The 19,337-nt window shown below is 39.0% G+C and overlaps 1 protein-coding gene across 2 annotated transcripts in view; it reads left to right on the plus strand.

Annotated features, from left to right (window-relative positions):
* ITGA6 (integrin subunit alpha 6) overlaps positions 1-19,337 on the plus strand; it is a 72,337-nt gene that overhangs the window by 28,398 nt on the left and 24,602 nt on the right. For both annotated transcript variants that reach the window (XM_034427444.2, XM_034427435.2), the window contains exons 3-10: positions 969-1,048; positions 1,988-2,249; positions 6,246-6,377; positions 12,979-13,192; positions 14,176-14,369; positions 14,889-14,980; positions 17,615-17,742; positions 18,853-18,948. In XM_034427444.2, the coding sequence (XP_034283335.2) occupies positions 969-1,048; positions 1,988-2,249; positions 6,246-6,377; positions 12,979-13,192; positions 14,176-14,369; positions 14,889-14,980; positions 17,615-17,742; positions 18,853-18,948 (1,198 nt within the window). The remainder of the gene's footprint in view (positions 1-968; positions 1,049-1,987; positions 2,250-6,245; positions 6,378-12,978; positions 13,193-14,175; positions 14,370-14,888; positions 14,981-17,614; positions 17,743-18,852; positions 18,949-19,337) is intronic.

Consider the following 19,337-nt stretch of genomic DNA (forward strand, 5'->3'; position numbering starts at 1 on the left):
TAGATAGATAGATAGATATCAGGGTGGATTTGATTTAAATCGAGTTGATTTAAATCACAATTTAAATCATGATTTAAATCAGTAGTAAAAAGGCTTGATTTAAATCAACTCGATTTAAATCATAATTTTTAAAGAGCAACTGTCATCTCTGCTACTCCTTTGACCCACTGTTGACTCACCGATAGTCCCAGTGTTGCAGAATATACAGCCTCATGCTACATAGCTAAGCTCCATTTCATGCTGAATAAACTAAATTATTTATGTATCTTATATAGAAAAATACCTTTAGATAGATTTTTACCCCAAAAGTTTTTTATTAAAATAAATTCGATAAAAATAAAAAAAATCCGATTTAAATCAAAAAAATCCGATTTAAATCAAAAAAATCTGATTTTCTTGATTTTTTAAAAAAAATCATTGATTTTTATCCACCCTGATAGAGATAGAGAGATAGATAGATATTAGTGTGATGTCAATTCCCTGACCATCAGTTGTTATGTGTTAAAAATAGCATATGATGTACCAGCAGAGTTAAAGAATTTCTGAGTTTTCTAGACTTAACACAGATTCCCAAGAACGGAATGAGAAATGAGGATGTTCAATGAACATGGAGTCTTGATTCATTGTTGTGGTGGGGTGGGGGAAGTACCTAACAAACAGAAAGAGGAATAGTATGAAGAAGAGAAATACGAGCAAAGAACACCTTCATTCTTTACTATTTTACTATATGACTCCATTACACATTTTATACTATAATGATATCTCCGGTCTAAATGTAGTGTTGATCAGTGAAAACTTTGTACTGATATTGTAGACAAACAGTGCCATCTACAGACTATTGCAGGTATAAATAATATTCAATGAATCCATAGTGAAAATAATAATTTGCACATAATTGTACAGAAACTATTTAGAAAGGAATAGTAGAAATAGATGAAACTTTTTTTGCAATGATTTTTTTTTTTTAGCTGACCCGAGAAAAGAAAGCAAAGAAGATCAATGGATGGGTGTAACTGTGCGAAGTCAGGGGCCAGGTGGAAAAATTGTGGTAAGTTTTCAGAATGTTCTCTGAGCCTCAACATTGTTGGTTTTTTTGACACTGACAAATCTTTAGGATTATTTTTTTGGGGGGGGGGTTTTGACATTGACAAGTCTTTAGAATTATTTTGATTTTATAGGTGCAGGTACTCCTCACTTAACAACCCTAATTGGCACTGACAATTGGTGCAGCAAAACAGTTGTTGAGCAAAACATCACATAATCATGCTGACTTACAATAACAGCAGTTCCAGGTGTGGCTGTTAAGTGAGACATCATGTGATTGTGACTTTGGACCTGCCAGCACAATTCATGTGATTGGGACTTGGGACCTCTACTGACTTTGATTGTCGGAAGTTAAGGTTGTAGTTGTGCTTTTGATTTTCTTTTTAATTTTTAGGGCTGTATGTATCTTTTCTTTTTGAATTATGAAATGAAGTGAAGTGACAGTATATGCATGCATGTACGGAGACAGGGACAGGTTCCTGAGCAATCACACAAGCTTGGAAAAAGATGTGCCTACTTGAGTGATTTGGAAAGTGGCGCGTTTTGTGTGGCCTCCTGAGTATTGTGCAGCCTCTCTTTCAAAGGATTTGCAAAGTTGTGATCGTTTGAGTTGGGAACCAGTCTTGAGTGCTCTCATATCTTATTTATGGACCTTACACACAAGGCACATGGATATATAGACGACTAAAATAAACAAAACGAAATAAACTATTCCAAAGGTGCAGTTAACAAAGCAGTGTACGTAAGATAGGAAGTGCACTGTTACATTTTATAGCGAAAGCTATAAAATGCATTTAAGATACTATTCAGTCTGGTTAAAGCAAAGACACGCTTATTTACAAGACCTTTCTGTGCAGAGTTAATTGTTTGGAAAATCAGCCCTGTTCATTTGTAGAGGAGACAGATCTGTTGACTGATCGAATTTGCTTTTGATGCTTTACAGACCTGTGCACATCGCTATGAGAAAAGGTATTATGTCAACACGGAACAGGAAACCCGAGACATCATCGGGAGGTGCTACGTGCTGAGTCAGGATCTTTCCATTTCCGTCAATGAGTATATGGATGGCGGGGAATGGAGTTTCTGTGACGGCCGATTGAGAGGGCATGAGAAATTTGGCTCCTGCCAGCAAGGTGTTGCAGCCACATTTACCAGAGATAATCATTACATTGTATTTGGTGCACCAGGGACCTATAACTGGAAAGGTATAACCTCTTTATTTTCCTATCATTCCCATTGTCCATTTCCAGATTGTATATACTGTCTCCTACGGAATAATAACCATTGCTGAAAACCATGATGTACTACTCTTTTATGCTACTCATCTAAAAATTGAAGAAGAGCTTCTGGTATATTACAGATAGTCCTCGACTTACCGTAGTTCATTTAATGACGTAACTGTGTCAAAGTTACGACACAGGATAAAAATTCAGATGCTTGACAACTGGTTCGTATTTATGACGGTTGCTGTGTCTTGTGTAATGTGATCCCCTTTTGTGACCTTCTGATAAGCAGAGTCAATGGGGTAGCCAGATTCACTTAACAACTGGGTTACTAACTTAACAACCGCAGTGATTCACTTAACAATTGTGGCAAGAAACTGGGGCAAAACTCAACACATGTCTCACTTAACAGCAGAAATGTTGTGCTCAATTGTGGTAGTAAGTTGAGGACTACCTGTGCTCTTAAACAGAGAGATTGAATTAAGGAAGACGGTGACAAGGTGCTTCAGAACAGATAGTAGTAAAATTTAGCTTAAAGATGTTTTTCTGGGGATCATGTGGGTCCCATCTGTGCCCAAGAAAAGATGCAGCTTCACAAGTGAGGCACCAACGGGTGAACCAAGGGTGTCCTTCTCTCCCGCAAAGCATCTTTTTGCAGTCGCCTCATGACAAGACGGCCAGCAAACAAATTTAATAAATAAATAAATAAAAATATACAGGATTGATGTTGAAGCCCCGCAGAGGTTTATGCAAAGAGAATATCTATATATGTCTGTATATGCACACATAACACACACATTCAACATGCAGATCAGGAGGCATTTACATAAATCGCCTGGATTATTGCTGTTTTTTTTTTTCCGTATCAACTGAAACTCCATTAACCTCATTGAGAAGAAAATTGGTTTGAAAGCCAAAGTAATCAGGAGAGAGAGAGAAACCTGCTGAATTTCATTTGGTGATTAAGCCGGAGAGCCCATGGCTTTGTCCCATCTTAGTTATGCAGAGAAGCTGTAAAATACAACTCGCTCCCACCTTTCCTCCCCACCATTTTCCTTTTTCTCTGTCCAAGCAGTATATGTTTTTCTTGTGTTCTTTGTTATAACGACAGCTGTGGAATTTTCCTCTGCTTTGCCTTTTTCTTCTTGTGATAAATCCTTGCAGTGTACACCTGTGCCTGACATATAAACCCTGTACAATCTTTGTGCCTTGGCGCAAGATGGTTTCAAGTGAAAGCTTACCTTTCCACATACTGGGTTTTTGTCAAGAAAATTGGACTTTTTCTGAGATAAGGTATCAGATTTGCTGTATTTAAATTTCAAGTAGTTGCTGCCACCATGTTTAGTTTTAAGGCTTTTTACCTGGTCATGGAAAAATCCTGTTTCTTTTCTGAGAGAATATTGTTCAGTCTATTCAGTAGTGTAGAAATGTTTCTAAACACGTTTTCTAAAAACGTGAATGGAAGTAGTTATGTTTAAAGGTAAAGGTTCCCCTCGCACATATGTGCTAGTCGTTCCCGACTCTAGGGGACGGTGCTCATCTCCGTTTCAAAGCCCAAGAGCTAGCGCTGTCTGAAGACGTCTCTGTGGTCATGTGGCCGGCATGACTAAACGCCAAAGGCGCACGGAACGCTGTTATCTTCCCACCAAAGGTGGTCCCTATTTTTCTACTTGCATTTTTTACGCTTTCAAATGGCTAGGTTGGCAAAAGCTGGGACAAGTAATGGGAGCTCACCCTGTTACGCGGCACTAGGGATTCGAACTGCTGAACTGCCGACCTTTCAATAGACAAGCTCAGCATCTTAGCCACTGAGCCACTGCGTCCCAGTTATGCTTAGTGGAGAGTTTTATTTGACAGAACATTTGAATGATGGATATTTTACTAATGCTTGCATCATTTCTTGCTGACTTCCCCATGGCAATCACATGATTAGGGGGGGGCTTAGCAATTGGTCGTAAATGTAAGCTGATTGCTAAGTATCCAAAATGCAGTCAGGTGACTGCCAGGAGGAAGAGTAATATTGTTCACCGGCCAGAAGTGTTATGGGAAGTGCTTCATGGGCCATAAACACTCTTTCTGAGGCTTAACTTTGAATGGCCATTAACAGCTCGTTGAAAGCGGAGGACTGCCTGTAACCAGAATTCAGCAGAAACTGGCCCCAACTTCATTCCCTGCCTTCTTAGTTATAGGAGGAGAACATAGGGAACCATGAAAAGCTGATTTAGACTGAATGAAAGTATTGGTTCATCTCTGTTTCTACTGTTTGCTCTGACTTCCCAAATTCTACAGAGTTTCAGCAGGTCTTGCTGTTCTGCTTCTTCATTTGCTGTCACCTGTGATCTGATCCTGTTCGCTAGACATGCTGTCACCTTCTCTTTGCAAAGCATTTTTTAATGACATGGAGCTACACCTCCTCTCTGTGGCTTGAGGAACATTCCTATAAATCCCACAGATAGATTTGCTTTGGCATCGGCACTTGGGCTGTTGAGAATGCAAAGCTCTTAAAAGAGTTTTGCCATGCCATGCCAATCAAAACTCTCCACTCTCCCTCAGAGAATTACAAAAAAACATGCAACATCTGTATTAGGCATGGCAGGAAAGGTTTATGATTCCTGAGAAGTCTAGACACAAGATTAAGTGCTGCTTGTATTTGGAATATCTTTACACTTTGAACTTTGCGCTTTTAAATTCAAAAAGGCTGACTTGAGGCACAAAGAGGTTAAGATCATGTGATTTTTATGTTTTAACTTATCAATGCCTAAATTAATTTCCATTCTGGAATTGCCTCAGCTTTTTCAGTTCTCGATTATTGTTCCAGCATTGATACACCTCAGGCACAGTTGACATTATTGTACAGCTTTATTATGTTGTACACCAGCTCTTGAAGTGCCTGTTGATTTTAATGTTTATGTCACAGCTCTTACCTCCCATAATTTGGTTCCTAAGATGATTTCTTTACAGCGAATTCATAAAAGGAACATATTTCTATTCCTTCTATTCCACTTGCAGCCACCTAAACAATGTAAGATGGGATAGCAAATAGATGATAGTAGTCATGGGAGGGGAAACGTTCAAAACCAATAGGGCAGAGTATTGTTTTGTAGTAGAGCATCTGATTTGTATCGCTAAGCCACCAATCTAATTCCTGCATCTCCACATAGCAATGGAAAACTTTATCTAGAGGAACAATTTGACAGCACAGAAGCCAATTCCTTTTGTACTAAAACTGTTACTCAGCTGATGGCCCATGCTTCTTCTATGTCTTTCAGGAGGCCTCCCTCTCAACGGGGCTTTGGAAGTGACTCAGGCCACAAGGAAGCTTTGCTTTTGTCAGTTTGCTTCATGTATGTTAGGCTCCAAGGTGCCCTTTTCTCCTTTTAAATTTAAGGGGAAAGAAATGACTTTCTGATTGTCCCAAGTACTCAGTATTCTAGTTATGAAACTGATTCCTTCTACCTCCCCTCTCCAAAAGCTTAAAGTAACTCATGCTCATTTCCAATCTGCATTTTAATTCTCTGGGCATCTCTGTACCTTTCTCATCTTTCTCTACTCTCGAAAAGCTCTAATTTCCCTTCCTCTTCTCTTACTCTTTCTGTTCTTTCCTATCTCTTTAGCAAACTTGATTTTGCCAAAATAATCCAGGCTCTGCAACCCATCCCATTCTCTCAAGCGGAGTGCATTTTGAGGTGTGTACATGCCACATGTCTACTACCAATACAATATGCAGATTTTGGGGGGGTTGTTTTTTTTTTTTTTGTTCATATCACCCCGATCCTATTTTTCAGAATCTTTCTTTGTGCCATTCATTATGTCATTGTATTCAAACCAAGGATAGAAGTGGGCTCAATTGTGGTCACATCCATTCATAGGTGTTTCTTTGCTCCTTCCATTTTACAACTATTTTATTTAATGTTCCCCATCCTTTAACAATCATCCCATCTTTTGTTTTTGTTCTGTTTTGCCATTTCATTCTTCTAGGCGTGGTGCGTGCAGAGCAAAAGAATCACACCCTTGATGAAATGGGCATCTTTGATGATGGGCCTTATGAAGTTGGGGGTGAAAGCCTGCGAAAGGAGTCCCTGGTTCCGGTTCCTGCTAACAGTTATTTAGGTAGGATTAAGCTCTTCAGAGAACTGAAAGGGAAAATGGCCGTCCGAATGGCCAAGCTCAAATGCTCCCAGAAGGTAACAAAGTGACGGAAACCTTGAATTTTGATCAAAGCTTTAGCCATTCATGCTGCCATTTTTAGGCCTCGTCCGAAGTACAGATAGCATCCTGGCTGTAGAATCCTTAAGAGCCACTAAGATGAAGAAAGATATAAGAGGTGCAATTGTCAACTTGGGCATTCTTACGCTGTGATTTAACAACCCTCTCTCTCTTGCGAGACTATGGTTTGAGGATCAGTAGCTCTATTTCAAACACAAAGCCTCAGGGGGTTCTATAAATTGCTGGTTGCTGAACAGGATGCAAATGTATCTGTAGCAAAAGCATTGAAGCAACATTCCAGAACCATCAGCTTAACCCCTGGGGCTTCCTTGAAACGTTTAATGACTGTCTTGATAGAATTCTGCATTGTATGGGAATTAATAACCTGCTTATAAATGCTGAGAAGGTGGGAGGCATTGAACATGGGTTCAGCAGAATGACCATATGGATGCCACTTTTTAAAGCAAAATAGTTTTTATTAAGGTAAAGAGTAAAAAATAACCACAGCTTTGTATAGCTTTGGTGGCTATACTACACTGGATCCTGATACCGTAAGTAAAACATAGGACTTGTTGTGACTGTCTGTGAGGAAAGATCTTTATTTATGATGCTTCATTCTTTTCGCTGGAGACGCCGGGAATTGAGTTGAATCTTTTCTAAGTGTGTTATTGCGTGTGTCAATGGTTCCTATATTGCTGGTACAGGGGACATCTACAGTAAAACTGTTTTCACAGCCAGAATGGAACATGAAACTGAAAGCTGGGGAAAAAACAGCATAAAATAGTTTTCCACAAATGGGATAAAAAAAAAATAAGTATGGCAATTTCATTTAGTAGTATTTGCTAATGAAAAAACAAACAAATATCACTTTATTTACATTCCAGAAAGTGTTATCTCTGGACTTGGCTTTCTAACATGGACATATATTGGAATTACAATTCATAAACCTCCCTGCTACCATGACCATTGGAATTCTGGGAATTGTAGTTCCACGGCATGTAGAGAATGCCAAGTTGGAGAAACCTGTTATTGGCTATCCTGTTTCTTGGTTAATGTTCTATACCGGGATTGGCAAACTGTGACCATGGACCAAATCCAGCCTGCTGCTTGTTTTTTTTATGGCCTACATGCAAAGAATGGACAAGCAGGCAGGTAGTTGATTGCCAGGCATGAGTCTCAACTGAGCTCCTGGAGAGAGGTGTTAGGCTGAGGGTCGGGGGCAGATTGTCTGGGTGGTGGCAGCCTATTGGCAGCCTCTTGCTGGGAGGCCTCTACCGTTTATTGCAAGGATGTCAAACTCGCAGCCCACAGGCCAGGTGTAGTACACACTGGCCACGCCCATGCCCAGTTTAGCAAAGGGAAAAAAGTCGCGATACATCATGTGATGACTCTGTGACGACGTGGGTTTGATACCCCTGATCTGTTGGCTATCATATCATGTTCCTTGGCCTGTAAACCTGCCAGTCATTCCCACAGGGTCAGAGGAGGAGCAGGATCCTGCCTGTTACTGAAATAGTTTGCCAACCCCTGCTGTATACTATCACTGTGTGTTTCTTATTTATTTCTTTTTATTTTATTAAATTTCTATACTGCCCTTCTCCCGAAGGACTCAGGGCGGTGAACAGCCAGAAGATAAAACACAGAGATACAAAATTTAAAATAGATTAAAACGAATTAAATAATTTGGCTGAATTTTAAAATACCCCATAATTAAACAGATTAAAATTTGTATTTAAATCTTTACTGTCCTTTATTTGTAGTAGCAAGCGCTTTAGCTGGACTGCATGGAACTATCTATTTTTTTCCTGCTCTCTGCTTAACTTTTTCTCCTTCTCTTCCTTTTCTTTCTCTACTCATCATTGCAGGTCTTCTTTTTGTGACAAGCGTGTCTTATGCCAACCCTGATCAGTTTGTGTACAAAACACTGCCGCCCAGTGTCAGAGTAGACAAACCTGCTGATCTGATGATGAATAGCTACTTAGGTTTGTGACTTCCAAAGCACCAACCCATCTGCTTTCATTCATGACACTTCAGAGATCATCGTTTGACTTCCATTTCAAGTCAAAGCATGTCTGAGGAAAAGCGCAGATGAGATGAGAGACTTACAGGAGATGGTGGTTTGAGTAAACAAAATCTGGGAGCTATAAAATGCTTGCTTAGTCAGAGAGAGGATAATGGAATCAGATGACCTATTAGACATATGGACCATGGTCATCCTTTGGGTGACTCCCTTACCAAACAAACAAAGGAAATAATTGGGTAAATATAGCAGTACCAAAGAAATGGTATTGGAATATTTAGTCAGTAAAATATATATCCTCATCACCATTTTATCTAAATCTCTTACCTCACAATATTATTCTCAAATTAAGAATTGGAAAGGGAGCAGTGAAGCAATCCAGGTTTCCTTTTCTATTTAGTATAAGAAAACCTTTTTTTAAAAAAAAGCCAGGAATTAAATATATATATAATTTGTGGTACACACTTACTTTAATGTGTATATACCCTTTAGAACTGAATTTGATGCAGATGAAATGGGGTAGAACTACATGTTATGCATAATGGGGATGCATCATTAAACCCAACATCTCTGGGTCAACATCCTTGCCCCATTCCCCATAAAATGTGCTATTATCTTATCTTTTAAATCATATTTTATGATAGTACATATCCCCAACACCTCTTCCATATCTTTGATAATTATATGCCATGAATGGTTACATGGAAATGTTATCAAACTAAATAGATAGGAATAATAAATTTTAGTGGAAAAGGTAAGTTAATTCAGTAGGGGAATCAATGGTTTGCAGTAGCATTGTCTTGCATCCTACTGCCTTTTAATTTTTCATTGCCTATATCAGAAGTGGGGAACTATGGACCTTTTATGATTTGTTGACTTCATCTCCCAGAATTCCTGAGCTAGCCATGCTGTCTCAGGAATTCTGGGAGTTGAAGTCCACAAGTCATAAAGAGACCATAGTTCCTCAATTCTGGACTATTTGATGCCTCTTGTATTTGCTTAAAAACCAAGTTTAAGGTTCTTAAGCAAATCATTCATTTAGTGTCCTACAGGCATGTCAGGAAGTTTCAGCTCTCCAGAGATTGCCACCTTATTCACAATTCTTCAAACATTGACTTACTTGGTAGAAGACTCACAGAGCTGAACATACCTTGTTTGCAATGATGGGCTAGCTGGCCCATTCATTTTTCCAGCACTTTCCCACCAGCTTGCCCATTTACCCTCAATCCTGTCAACATTTTGTAACTGCAGCCTCTCATCTTACTAGCATCTTCCTGCTATTATTACTGATCTTTCTGATGATCCAACTCCCCCCCTCCAATCTTAAAACAGAATTGTAACACCAGTTTCTATGAACGGGACCAAATCAGCTCTTTGGTTCTAATTAAAGTCTTTCTCTTCCTATTTAACTGACCTTTAAGGTTTGGGTTTTCTTTTGAAAGAGAGGCAATAGGTTTTATTCTTTCTTTTTTTTAAAAAAAAATGCCATAGAGACTCAAGTGTTGTTTACACTTAATTATGCTTAACAATCTGTTTCTTCAGATTTGGGTAATGGGTCTTTTGGTACCCTGAATACAATGCATGAATTCATAGATGGCATTATTTCTAATTTCATTTAATTTCTAAATGTATAAATAACAGGTGCTGGGTTTTTTTATTATATTCAGAAGGTAACCTTAGTCATGTCTGAAAAGAGAAGAGTCAGGGTTTCTCACTAGAAAAACTAAAAGCACTTTGAACACAATTAAAGTTATTATTCCTACTGAAAGGATGTCACCCCTTCAGAAATTGGAACCAGTAGAGGTCCCTTCAATGTCACTCCAAGTAAGAGGACCTTGTCTTACTTGAGTTCAATTCTAGATCTAAACAGCCTCCCAACACTAGTTCAAGTTATCTATGGCATCTTCAGCTTGGCTCAGAATGGAGAAGTACAACTGTGTATCACTGCTATTCTGATGGTATTTTACCCCAAACTGATGGGTGACTTCTCCCAGTGGTGCCATATAAACATTAAACAGTAATAGGAAGAGGATTGAACCCTGCAGAATCTCACAACTGAGGACCTACCAAATCAATCTCTCTTCCCCCTTGCCACCATCTGGTACTGCTACTTACATAAGGATAAAACCAACAAAGTACACTTGCAAGCAATCTAGGAAGATACCAGGCTCGGTGATATGAACAGCTGCTGGGAATCTACAAGGACTAGAAGAAGTGTATTCATGTCTTAACAAAGCTTATCACCCACAGCAATAAAAAACATCACTGTGTCTGAATCCAGATTGAAATAGTTCTTCCTGATAAGCACTTTGTATCTGATACAACACTTTTTCTCGAAAGTATTCTGAAGAACAGGAAAATTGGAGATTTAATGATAGTTACCCATAATTATCAGATACAGGGATGGCTTCTTGATGAGGATACATTATCACCTCCTTCTTAGCTGGTGGAAACCTTCTCTTTCAATGAGCCCTCACCAGGCTCAAGGTTGACTCAGCCTTCCATTCTTCCAAGGTCAGTAAAATGAGGAGCCAGATTGTTGGGGGCAATATGCTGACTCTGTAAACAGTTTAGAGAGGTCTGTAAAACACTGTGAAGTATATAAGTCTAAGTGCTATTGCTATAGGGAGCACCTCCATCAGAGTCTACAGGCTGAAAAGATTCCCAGATAATATTGCAAGACTTTGTTCAAGGCATTACATTGGATTCTGTCCACAAAAGATCAAGATTACAGCAAATTTGAGGGACTAAGGTAACCCACTGTTGCCATCAGAATGGAGAAGCAAGCATGCATCATAATTTTCATAACCATGGTGTAGACTTAAACATGTCCTTGGTCAGATTCACTTTTGAACTTCCTCTGCCAGCAGGGAAGGTGTTTCTTCTATGGTTTCATCTATGGAGGTCCTCAGTAAACCAAGAGACTAACTAGGATTGGCAAAAGGCCACTTGGGAGCAATTACATGATATATGAACCTTGATTGTTTTCCTGTTCCAGGTGTTTATCTGGCTCTCAGTAGAATTGCATTTCAAATTGTTGGGAAGGTTCCCAAGTATTTGAAAATAGTCCTGGCCCATTTCTGACCACCCCTTGCCTAGACTGCCTGGGTCTTGAGACAACCAAAACTGTCACTTGGACTGCTATTAAAACAGTTCTTGGCCTACCCATACCCAACATCCCACTTCTGTAAACACCACCCAACTCTCACCATTATTGTGGGCCAGAGATTAAAGATGATATTTGCCCACAATATTTAAAGTTCTGACAGGAAAGAGAGAATTAAACAAAAGGAAAGGTAAACAGAGTGATGCACCTGATTTACAACTGCCCTTCCTTCCAGTTGATTGAAGGAATGGTAAAATATCAATACTGTAAATGGTTAAGGACAATCACTGTGTATAACATGTAGTCCAGGTGCCTGTAGTAATTACACCACTGCTGCTACCAAAACTGGGAGTACATTTGGCTGGGGCTATGTGAGTCCTATAAAAACGAATGTAGAGTATTTGGCAAATTAATCCTAAATTGACATTGCTGGCAAAGCATGCCCTTTTTTTGAGATGTAGGAGTATGAACCATTTTCCATGATAGTGTGAACATTCATTGAACATCATAGGGGTACTGTAGGTAAGGGGCACGCTCATTTTGAAGTGCATGCAGGGATTTTTTGTTGTTGTTAATGTTCACTCATCACTGAAATGGATTGCACGCATAATTAGTTAATATATTGAAGTTGGGTTTGTATGTATACACACTATGTATGCGCCTATATATCTGTCTTTCTGTTTGTGTATCAGAGAGTAGGAAATTGCAGTCTATTGCATCTCCATCTTCTTCATCCTCTTCCTTGTTTGCATTTTGGTTTTGCGATGTGTATGTAAAAGCAAAAAAATGGGTTTTATATATGAAAATGGTGGGTGTGTACATAAAAATAAATGAATGGATGTATGAGGTGTGTACTGATGGACTGAGGGATGGATACATAAAAGTTGTACGTGGGATGTGGTATTAGTATCTCTGGGTGTGAGAGGGAGGGAGAGGTGAAAAATTGTATTTTTTTGTTTTGATCAAAGGGGGGTCTGGAGACAGTGGGAATTATAGTCCAATGCATACAGATGTTTGGGAAGATTAAAAGGCCCTTTTCAGTCCCAACTTTCTAAGATTCAACAGTCTTACCCTGTTGCTCCTTCTCTTGGGGGAAAAAAAAACAAGGGGAGAAAGAAAAAGATACTGAGAGAAAAATATTTGTAGCCAAGAGTTGAAATGAGGAGTCCTTTATGCTCTCTGGTTGTTCTCTTGTAGATGCTTTATTACCAAACTAGGTAACATCATCAGTGCTAGTAGGGATTGAGGTTTGCTCTCCTTTGAGCATCAAAGGCATACCTATGCACACTTTCCTAACCCTCCTTTAACATAACAATAGTTGCCAGGCATTACAGATCCCAGTGTGAGGTGTTTACCTGAATATTTGTGTTCTGTTTTAGGGTTTTCTTTGGACTCTGGGAAAGGGATAATCTCTCAGGAGGAGATCACTTTTGTTTCCGGTGCTCCAAGAGCCAACCATAGTGGGGCTGTGGTCCTTCTGAAAAAAGACAGTGATATCCAGCGGGCCTTGTCTTCTGTGCACATATTTGAAGGCGAGGGGCTGGCCTCTTCCTTTGGCTATGATGTGGCCGTTGTGGACCTCAACCACGATGGGTGAGATTCCTCTCCTTCACACCTCCCGGTTGCTTTTCTGTGGTGCGTGATCCGATTTTTTTGGCAAAGTCAGAGCGGAATTGGGCTCTTTCCCAGCAGAAGTAGCAGAGGGCAATCACAGCATGTGCATCCCTTTCAGAAAAGCCACCAGCCAGATCTTTTATACTTTAAACAAAAAATCCTGTACTCCAAATACACGCAGCACAGCAGGTATCAAGTTCAGGATGGCTAAAAAGATGATGATGGAGAACTCAGATTCTGGAATTTAAACTATATTTTAGCCATGAATTTTGACTGAATCACGCTTAGCTTTGTAGAGTGATGTACATATTTCCTCAGAAGCAAGTCTGGATCCGAAACAGGAATCTCATAAATGCCATGAGATGACCACCTATTGGAAGCTTTACAACCAGCATTGCAGGACCTTTGTGATGATCAACCACTAAAAGACTATTATGAAGCAATTTAAGAGGGCTTCCCCAACTTTGTGACCTCTTGATGTGTCCAACTGCATTCCTATCCAGCAGTAGCCCTTCATTGTTGAAACCTTTAAAGTTGCAGTTAAGAAATTTTTCTTCACAGATGACCATATGGTGGTTAGAACTTAGCTTATTTTGGCTGATTACAAAGGGGGGGGGGAAGCAGGATTAAAACTGGTTAGTATTTGGAAATTATCAGAAGGTTATAGGTAGAAGAGAAAATTAAAAAATGATCTATTTAAAAGCAAGGATAAACCTTCCTTTTGTAAGTATTTTAAGAAAATTCTAAGCATTTTCTAGTATTCTTTTCTAAGAAAGGCCTCTATATGTCCATGAAGGAGCTAGAAATCCAGCTTGATTCAAGCAAATCGCTCCCATTTTCGCACCATGCATTGAACAGGAGTGGTTTAACTGATCTAATCTCTTCAAAGTTGCTGGGGAGTACGGTATTTTGGGGGGGGCGAGAACTTAAAACCAATTTTTGCTCTATTTTTTTTTTTTTAGTTGGCAAGATATTGTTGTTGGAGCCCCACAGTATTTTGAGAGAGATGGAGAAATTGGTGGTGCCGCCTATGTTTATATTAATCAGGAAGGCAAATGGGACAGAGTAAACCCAATTCGCCTCAATGGATCTAAAGACTCCATGTTTGGGATTGCAGTTGAAAACATCGGTGATGTTAATAAAGACGGCTTTTCAGGTAAGCAGGGAAGAATCTTGTTTGGATTGTATGGATTTGGATTTGCATGGATTTTTTGTTAACAATTCAGCAGTTGGCCCAAATTATCCAGAAACCTGAATCCAACATAATGCTTAATCCATACTTCTTCGGAGCCGATAAAATTTTTCTTTATTCATTTATTTTTCTGTGCTTTATTTATCATTTTTATATCCCATGTTTTGTTTTACAATTCGTCAACAAAGCTGACATCATAGAGCTACGAATACCATGAAATACTGAGCAGCGTTTTGTCTAAAAATTCAAACATTTTGAAACTTGCAGTTATCCTTAGGAAATTTGCACCTTGCAAAACATGTTCTTTGCGGCTTAGTTTATAATTTGATATTTGAAGTTTTAGAGATCTATTATTTTACAGTTCTCTCTCATTTGCTAAGATTTGCGTGCTTGTTTTGTTATGCCTTATGTAAACAACTCATGTTTAGAAATAAGGAAGATCATTTGAGTATTCTTTCTGCTTTTCCTCTTTTTAAAATGCAGATATTGCTGTGGGGGCTCCTTATGATGGAGAGTTTGGCAAGGTGTATCTCTATCATGGCTCCAGGAATGGAATAAACACAAAACCAGCACAGGTATTAGCTTGCAACATTTGCTTCTGTGTGCAGTGGAATTTCACTTCGTCTACTCACTTGCTCCTGCCCAGTCATTGAAGTCATCAGCTTCCATCATTTACTGGCTTTTTTACACTGTATTTATTTTATCTAGTATTATACTATCCCCTGTGCCCTTCCTATAGTTTTTCAAACTTGATTCTTTCTCAATATGTTGGATTTAAACGCTCATCGTTTTAGCCAGAGAAGGATTGCCTGGACTAGCCTCTTCAGAACTTCCCTTCCTGCTTCCTTTCTTCCAGAAGTGCTGGCCCACTTCTTTTCTGCCTTTTAATCATCCCTGTTTTCAGCTCTGTGCAGATTGTGACATATTTAATGAATGTGTAAGGAGGACGTTGTATCGTAATCAGTTTGCCATGCACACATTACCTTTCCACACTCTTCTTTAATAGTCTGAAAAGAACTTTCTTTGTAGCATTCCTGTGGGAGTTGGAATCCTTTGTTAGTCTCAAACATGTCTTGAGGAATCTAGTGGACCTAGATCTCTGTTCATGCTACCATGACATGGACTCACGAGAAGGCACAGTTAATGGGTAGAAAAAGAATTTTGCCTTTCTCCAACAACAACAAAACTGCTATTTCTCCTGAGCAGGAAGGGAAGGAGGGCAGTAGCGAACTTGGGAGAACAATGCTGGATTGGGAAAAAGTCATTGCATTGATATAAGGAAGGCAATGCACTGTGTCGCATCTTTCAGATACATATTATGGACAGTAAGTTTATTGATGGTGCACCACTACTTCCAACCACCACACCTCCAAAGAGAATGTTCAGGAACCAAAATGTTGGGGACTGGAGAACCATACGTATTCCCCTTCCTATTCTCCTTTTTAGTGCTCCAGTTTTTCCTGTCCATATCTGAATTTGAAGGATAGAAAGGGGCAGGAAATACAGAAACATGCAGTATATTGATATCGTTCCATTGACTTAAGGATATTATCAATAGCAATAGCACTTAGACTTATGTACTGTTTCACAAATGCTTTACAAGCCTCCCTAAGCGGTTTAGAGTGTCAGCATATTGCCCCCAACAATCTGGGTCCTCATTTTACCAACCTTGGAAGGATGGAAGGCTGAGTCAATTTATAGCTGGTGAGAATCAAACTGCCGACAGTCAGCAGAAGGATGCAGTACTGCATTCTAACCACTGTGCCACTCCGTCTCTTATATATAATTTTTTGGTTTATATTAGATATAGTTTTAGTTTTTTTCAAGAGCTGTCTTACTTGCAAAAGCAACATGTGCTTTTTAAATTTAGGGTGTTTAAATGAGCTTATTGACTACCAGCATTTAAGCTTGTCTCCTTCCTTCCTGCAAGCTTTGTGAATATTTTCTTCTTCAGTCAGGTTTTTTGATTCTTCCTTTCTGTTTCAAATCATAATTTTTCTTCATATACGAAATGAAGAAATGACCTCAGATAAATACAATATAATTTCTCTTAATTGCCATTGATTCTTCCATTATTCATAAATATTATGCATTCAAGAAATCTGGGAAATATTGACTATCTGTTCTGAGCAGTCAAGAATAAATTCTTAACTCTGTAGGTCAATAATTCTAACAAGAGCTTACAATTTGACAAGAGTGATGAAGAGATGCATGACTAGTTCCCTTATGCATGTAGACATTAGTTGTGGATAGCAACTGGGACGAATTAGAAGCTAATGGACAAACTAATTGTGGGGATTAAAAAGTAAATCACAACTGGCAAATCAAACAAGGTTAAAAGAACACAGCAAAAGTGTTCTTCACAGTTCAGAAGTGTTTTGTCATTTGAGCAAAGCTCAGTTTGACCAGAATATTCTTTTTATATTGTTTCCTGTTTAGGAAAATGCAGTGGTCTACACAGGAAAGGGCCTGAGGCTTGAAATAAATTGCCACTTGCAGTTCAGTGATTCATCTATCTTGCAGCTTTCCTTCTGCCTAGCGTGCTCCTGATTTTTTTCATCTATTTAATACTGTAGGTGATAGAACTGCCAGTCACTTTCTCTCAATCATAGAAAACTCGGAGACTGAAAAACATTCCGGAAGAAGGCAATGGCAAACAATTTATACAGTGGATCTGTTTGGGAAATTGCCAAGAGTCAAGATTGACTTAAAGGGACACCCCAAGACTTGTCAATAAATGGGATCAAGGGTGGGAGCTAAATGAAGAAAGCAGTGTTGTATTGTTGTTCTGCAAATTATGTCCCTTCTCCACTGGCATTACAATGTCATTCCATGTACAAAAGGGCGGAGCTTCCAGCGCAATGCTGCTTTGGTCATGTTGATGAAAGCATCTGATCTTCTCCCAGAGATGCTTTTTCAATAGGCAACTGGACTTTCTTTTTCTTTGAAGACATTTTGCTTCTCATCCAAGAAGCTTCTTCAGCATTTTTCTAAGCTTCTTGGATGAGAAGCGAAACGCCTTCAAAGAAAAACAAGAAAGCCCAGTTGCTTCTTGAAAAAGCACCTTTGGGACAACCATGACCTGGATGACTGGGAATCTCCATAGACATCTGATCTTGTGGATATCTCAGCATAGGTTTCCACACGTTGAATGTTAAAAGGGTAGTTTAACACTGCTGCATTTGTATGCTTTCGTTTTGCATTTCTAGATTCTTGATGGCGCGACAAATAATGTCATATTCTTTGGATACTCTATCACTGGAAATATGGATCTTGATGGAAACTCTTACCCTGACATTGCTGTTGGATCTCTTTCAGATACTGTTTCAGTTTATAGGTATGTGCTCTTTTTACTATGGTTTAACTGTCCCCATAAATAAAAGAGGTCCTTAAACTAAGTTTATTCAGCTAGTTATCAAATGTGTAAGACAGATAGATTCCATAACAACTCTGAAGTCTACTGAGGGGTGTGAAGAATATTTTGAATTCAAACTATCTTGGCTCTGATGTGTTGGTTTTTATGCAAATCAGTTGCTTGTAGTGCAGAGTAGATTGTTCCTATCATTTTAGTTCAGTATTTCACAACCTTGGCGAGTTTGAGATAGGTGGACTTCAACTTCCAGTATTCCCCAGCCAGCAAAGAGGAATTCTGAGAGTTGAAGTCCACCCATCTTAAAGTCGCCAAGGCTGAGAAACACTGTTTTAGATTATTTCCAGTGTGAAACTGTGCTAAACTTTGAAACATCCCTACTACCATTCGCGTAGGTCCAGTTTCATGCTTATGAGATCTTCGTTTTTTATACCATTAACAAATAAGTCCAAGATAGCGGGTGCAAAATAGTGATTGGAATGAAACCATTTACTTATTTTTACTTACTTATTAGATTTTTAAATCCTGCCTTCATTACTTTTATAAATAGCTTAAAGCAGTGAGCATACATAATACAGATAATCCTCGACTTGCAACAGTTCGTTTAGTGACCATTTAAAGTTACAACAGCACTGAAAAAAGTGACTGATGACTATTTTTCACCGTTATGACCTTTGCAGCATCCCCATGTTTGCGTGATCAAAATTCAGATGCTTGGCAACTGGTTCATATTTATGACAGTCGCTGTCTCCCAAGGTCATGTGATCCCCTTTTGTGACCTTCTGAGAAGCAAAAGTCAGCGGGGAAGCCAGATTCACTTAACCTGTATTCCTTTCTCCTCCTATTTTCCCACAAATACCACCCTATAAAATGGTTTACCCATGGATAGGTATGACTTTAATATACTATTATACAAAATAAAGCAGGGTAGCTTTCATTCTCTTTGTGTGATATCCTAATCTTAAAACTGAAGCTTCAAGTTATTCTTACTACTTACTATTTATTAGTGTAATGCTGTTCTTCTTTCCTATTACTAATATTAATGAACTTTTCTCTCCTTGCTTCACATCTCTCAAGATCAAGGCCTGTAATAAGCATTAAAAAATCCATTAAGATCTCTCCAGACAAAATTGATCTGAATATGAGGAATTGTGAAGTATCCAGTAACCTTTGGTGAGCCATTGAACCGTTTGTTTTTGTTTCCATTTTTAGAAAAAAAAGATTTACATGTAAGTGGTTTATGTGGAACTTTAGTCATATCTTGGTGTAATGTATCATCATAGGGGTACTCAATTAGCCCGTTAATATTTTTAAGATGGTTCTTTCAAAAATTAGTAGTACAGAATAAATACATCACCCCTTCATTAAGGATGGTCCTAACTCTGTTGTAGAACATGTGCTTTGTAAGCAAAGGTCCCACATTCACCCTCTAGCACAGGGGTGGTAAACTTGCATTGTCACATTGTTGTTACATGACGTATCGCGACTTACCCCCCTTGGCTAAAACGGGGATGGGCATGGCCAGTACATGACACATCCGGGCCACGAGTTTGACACCCCTG

The sequence above is a fragment of the Pantherophis guttatus genome, chromosome 1 (assembly GCF_059756535.1).
Source record: "Pantherophis guttatus breed Tessera chromosome 1, ASM5975653v1, whole genome shotgun sequence".
Classification (NCBI taxonomy): domain Eukaryota; kingdom Metazoa; phylum Chordata; class Lepidosauria; order Squamata; family Colubridae; genus Pantherophis; species Pantherophis guttatus.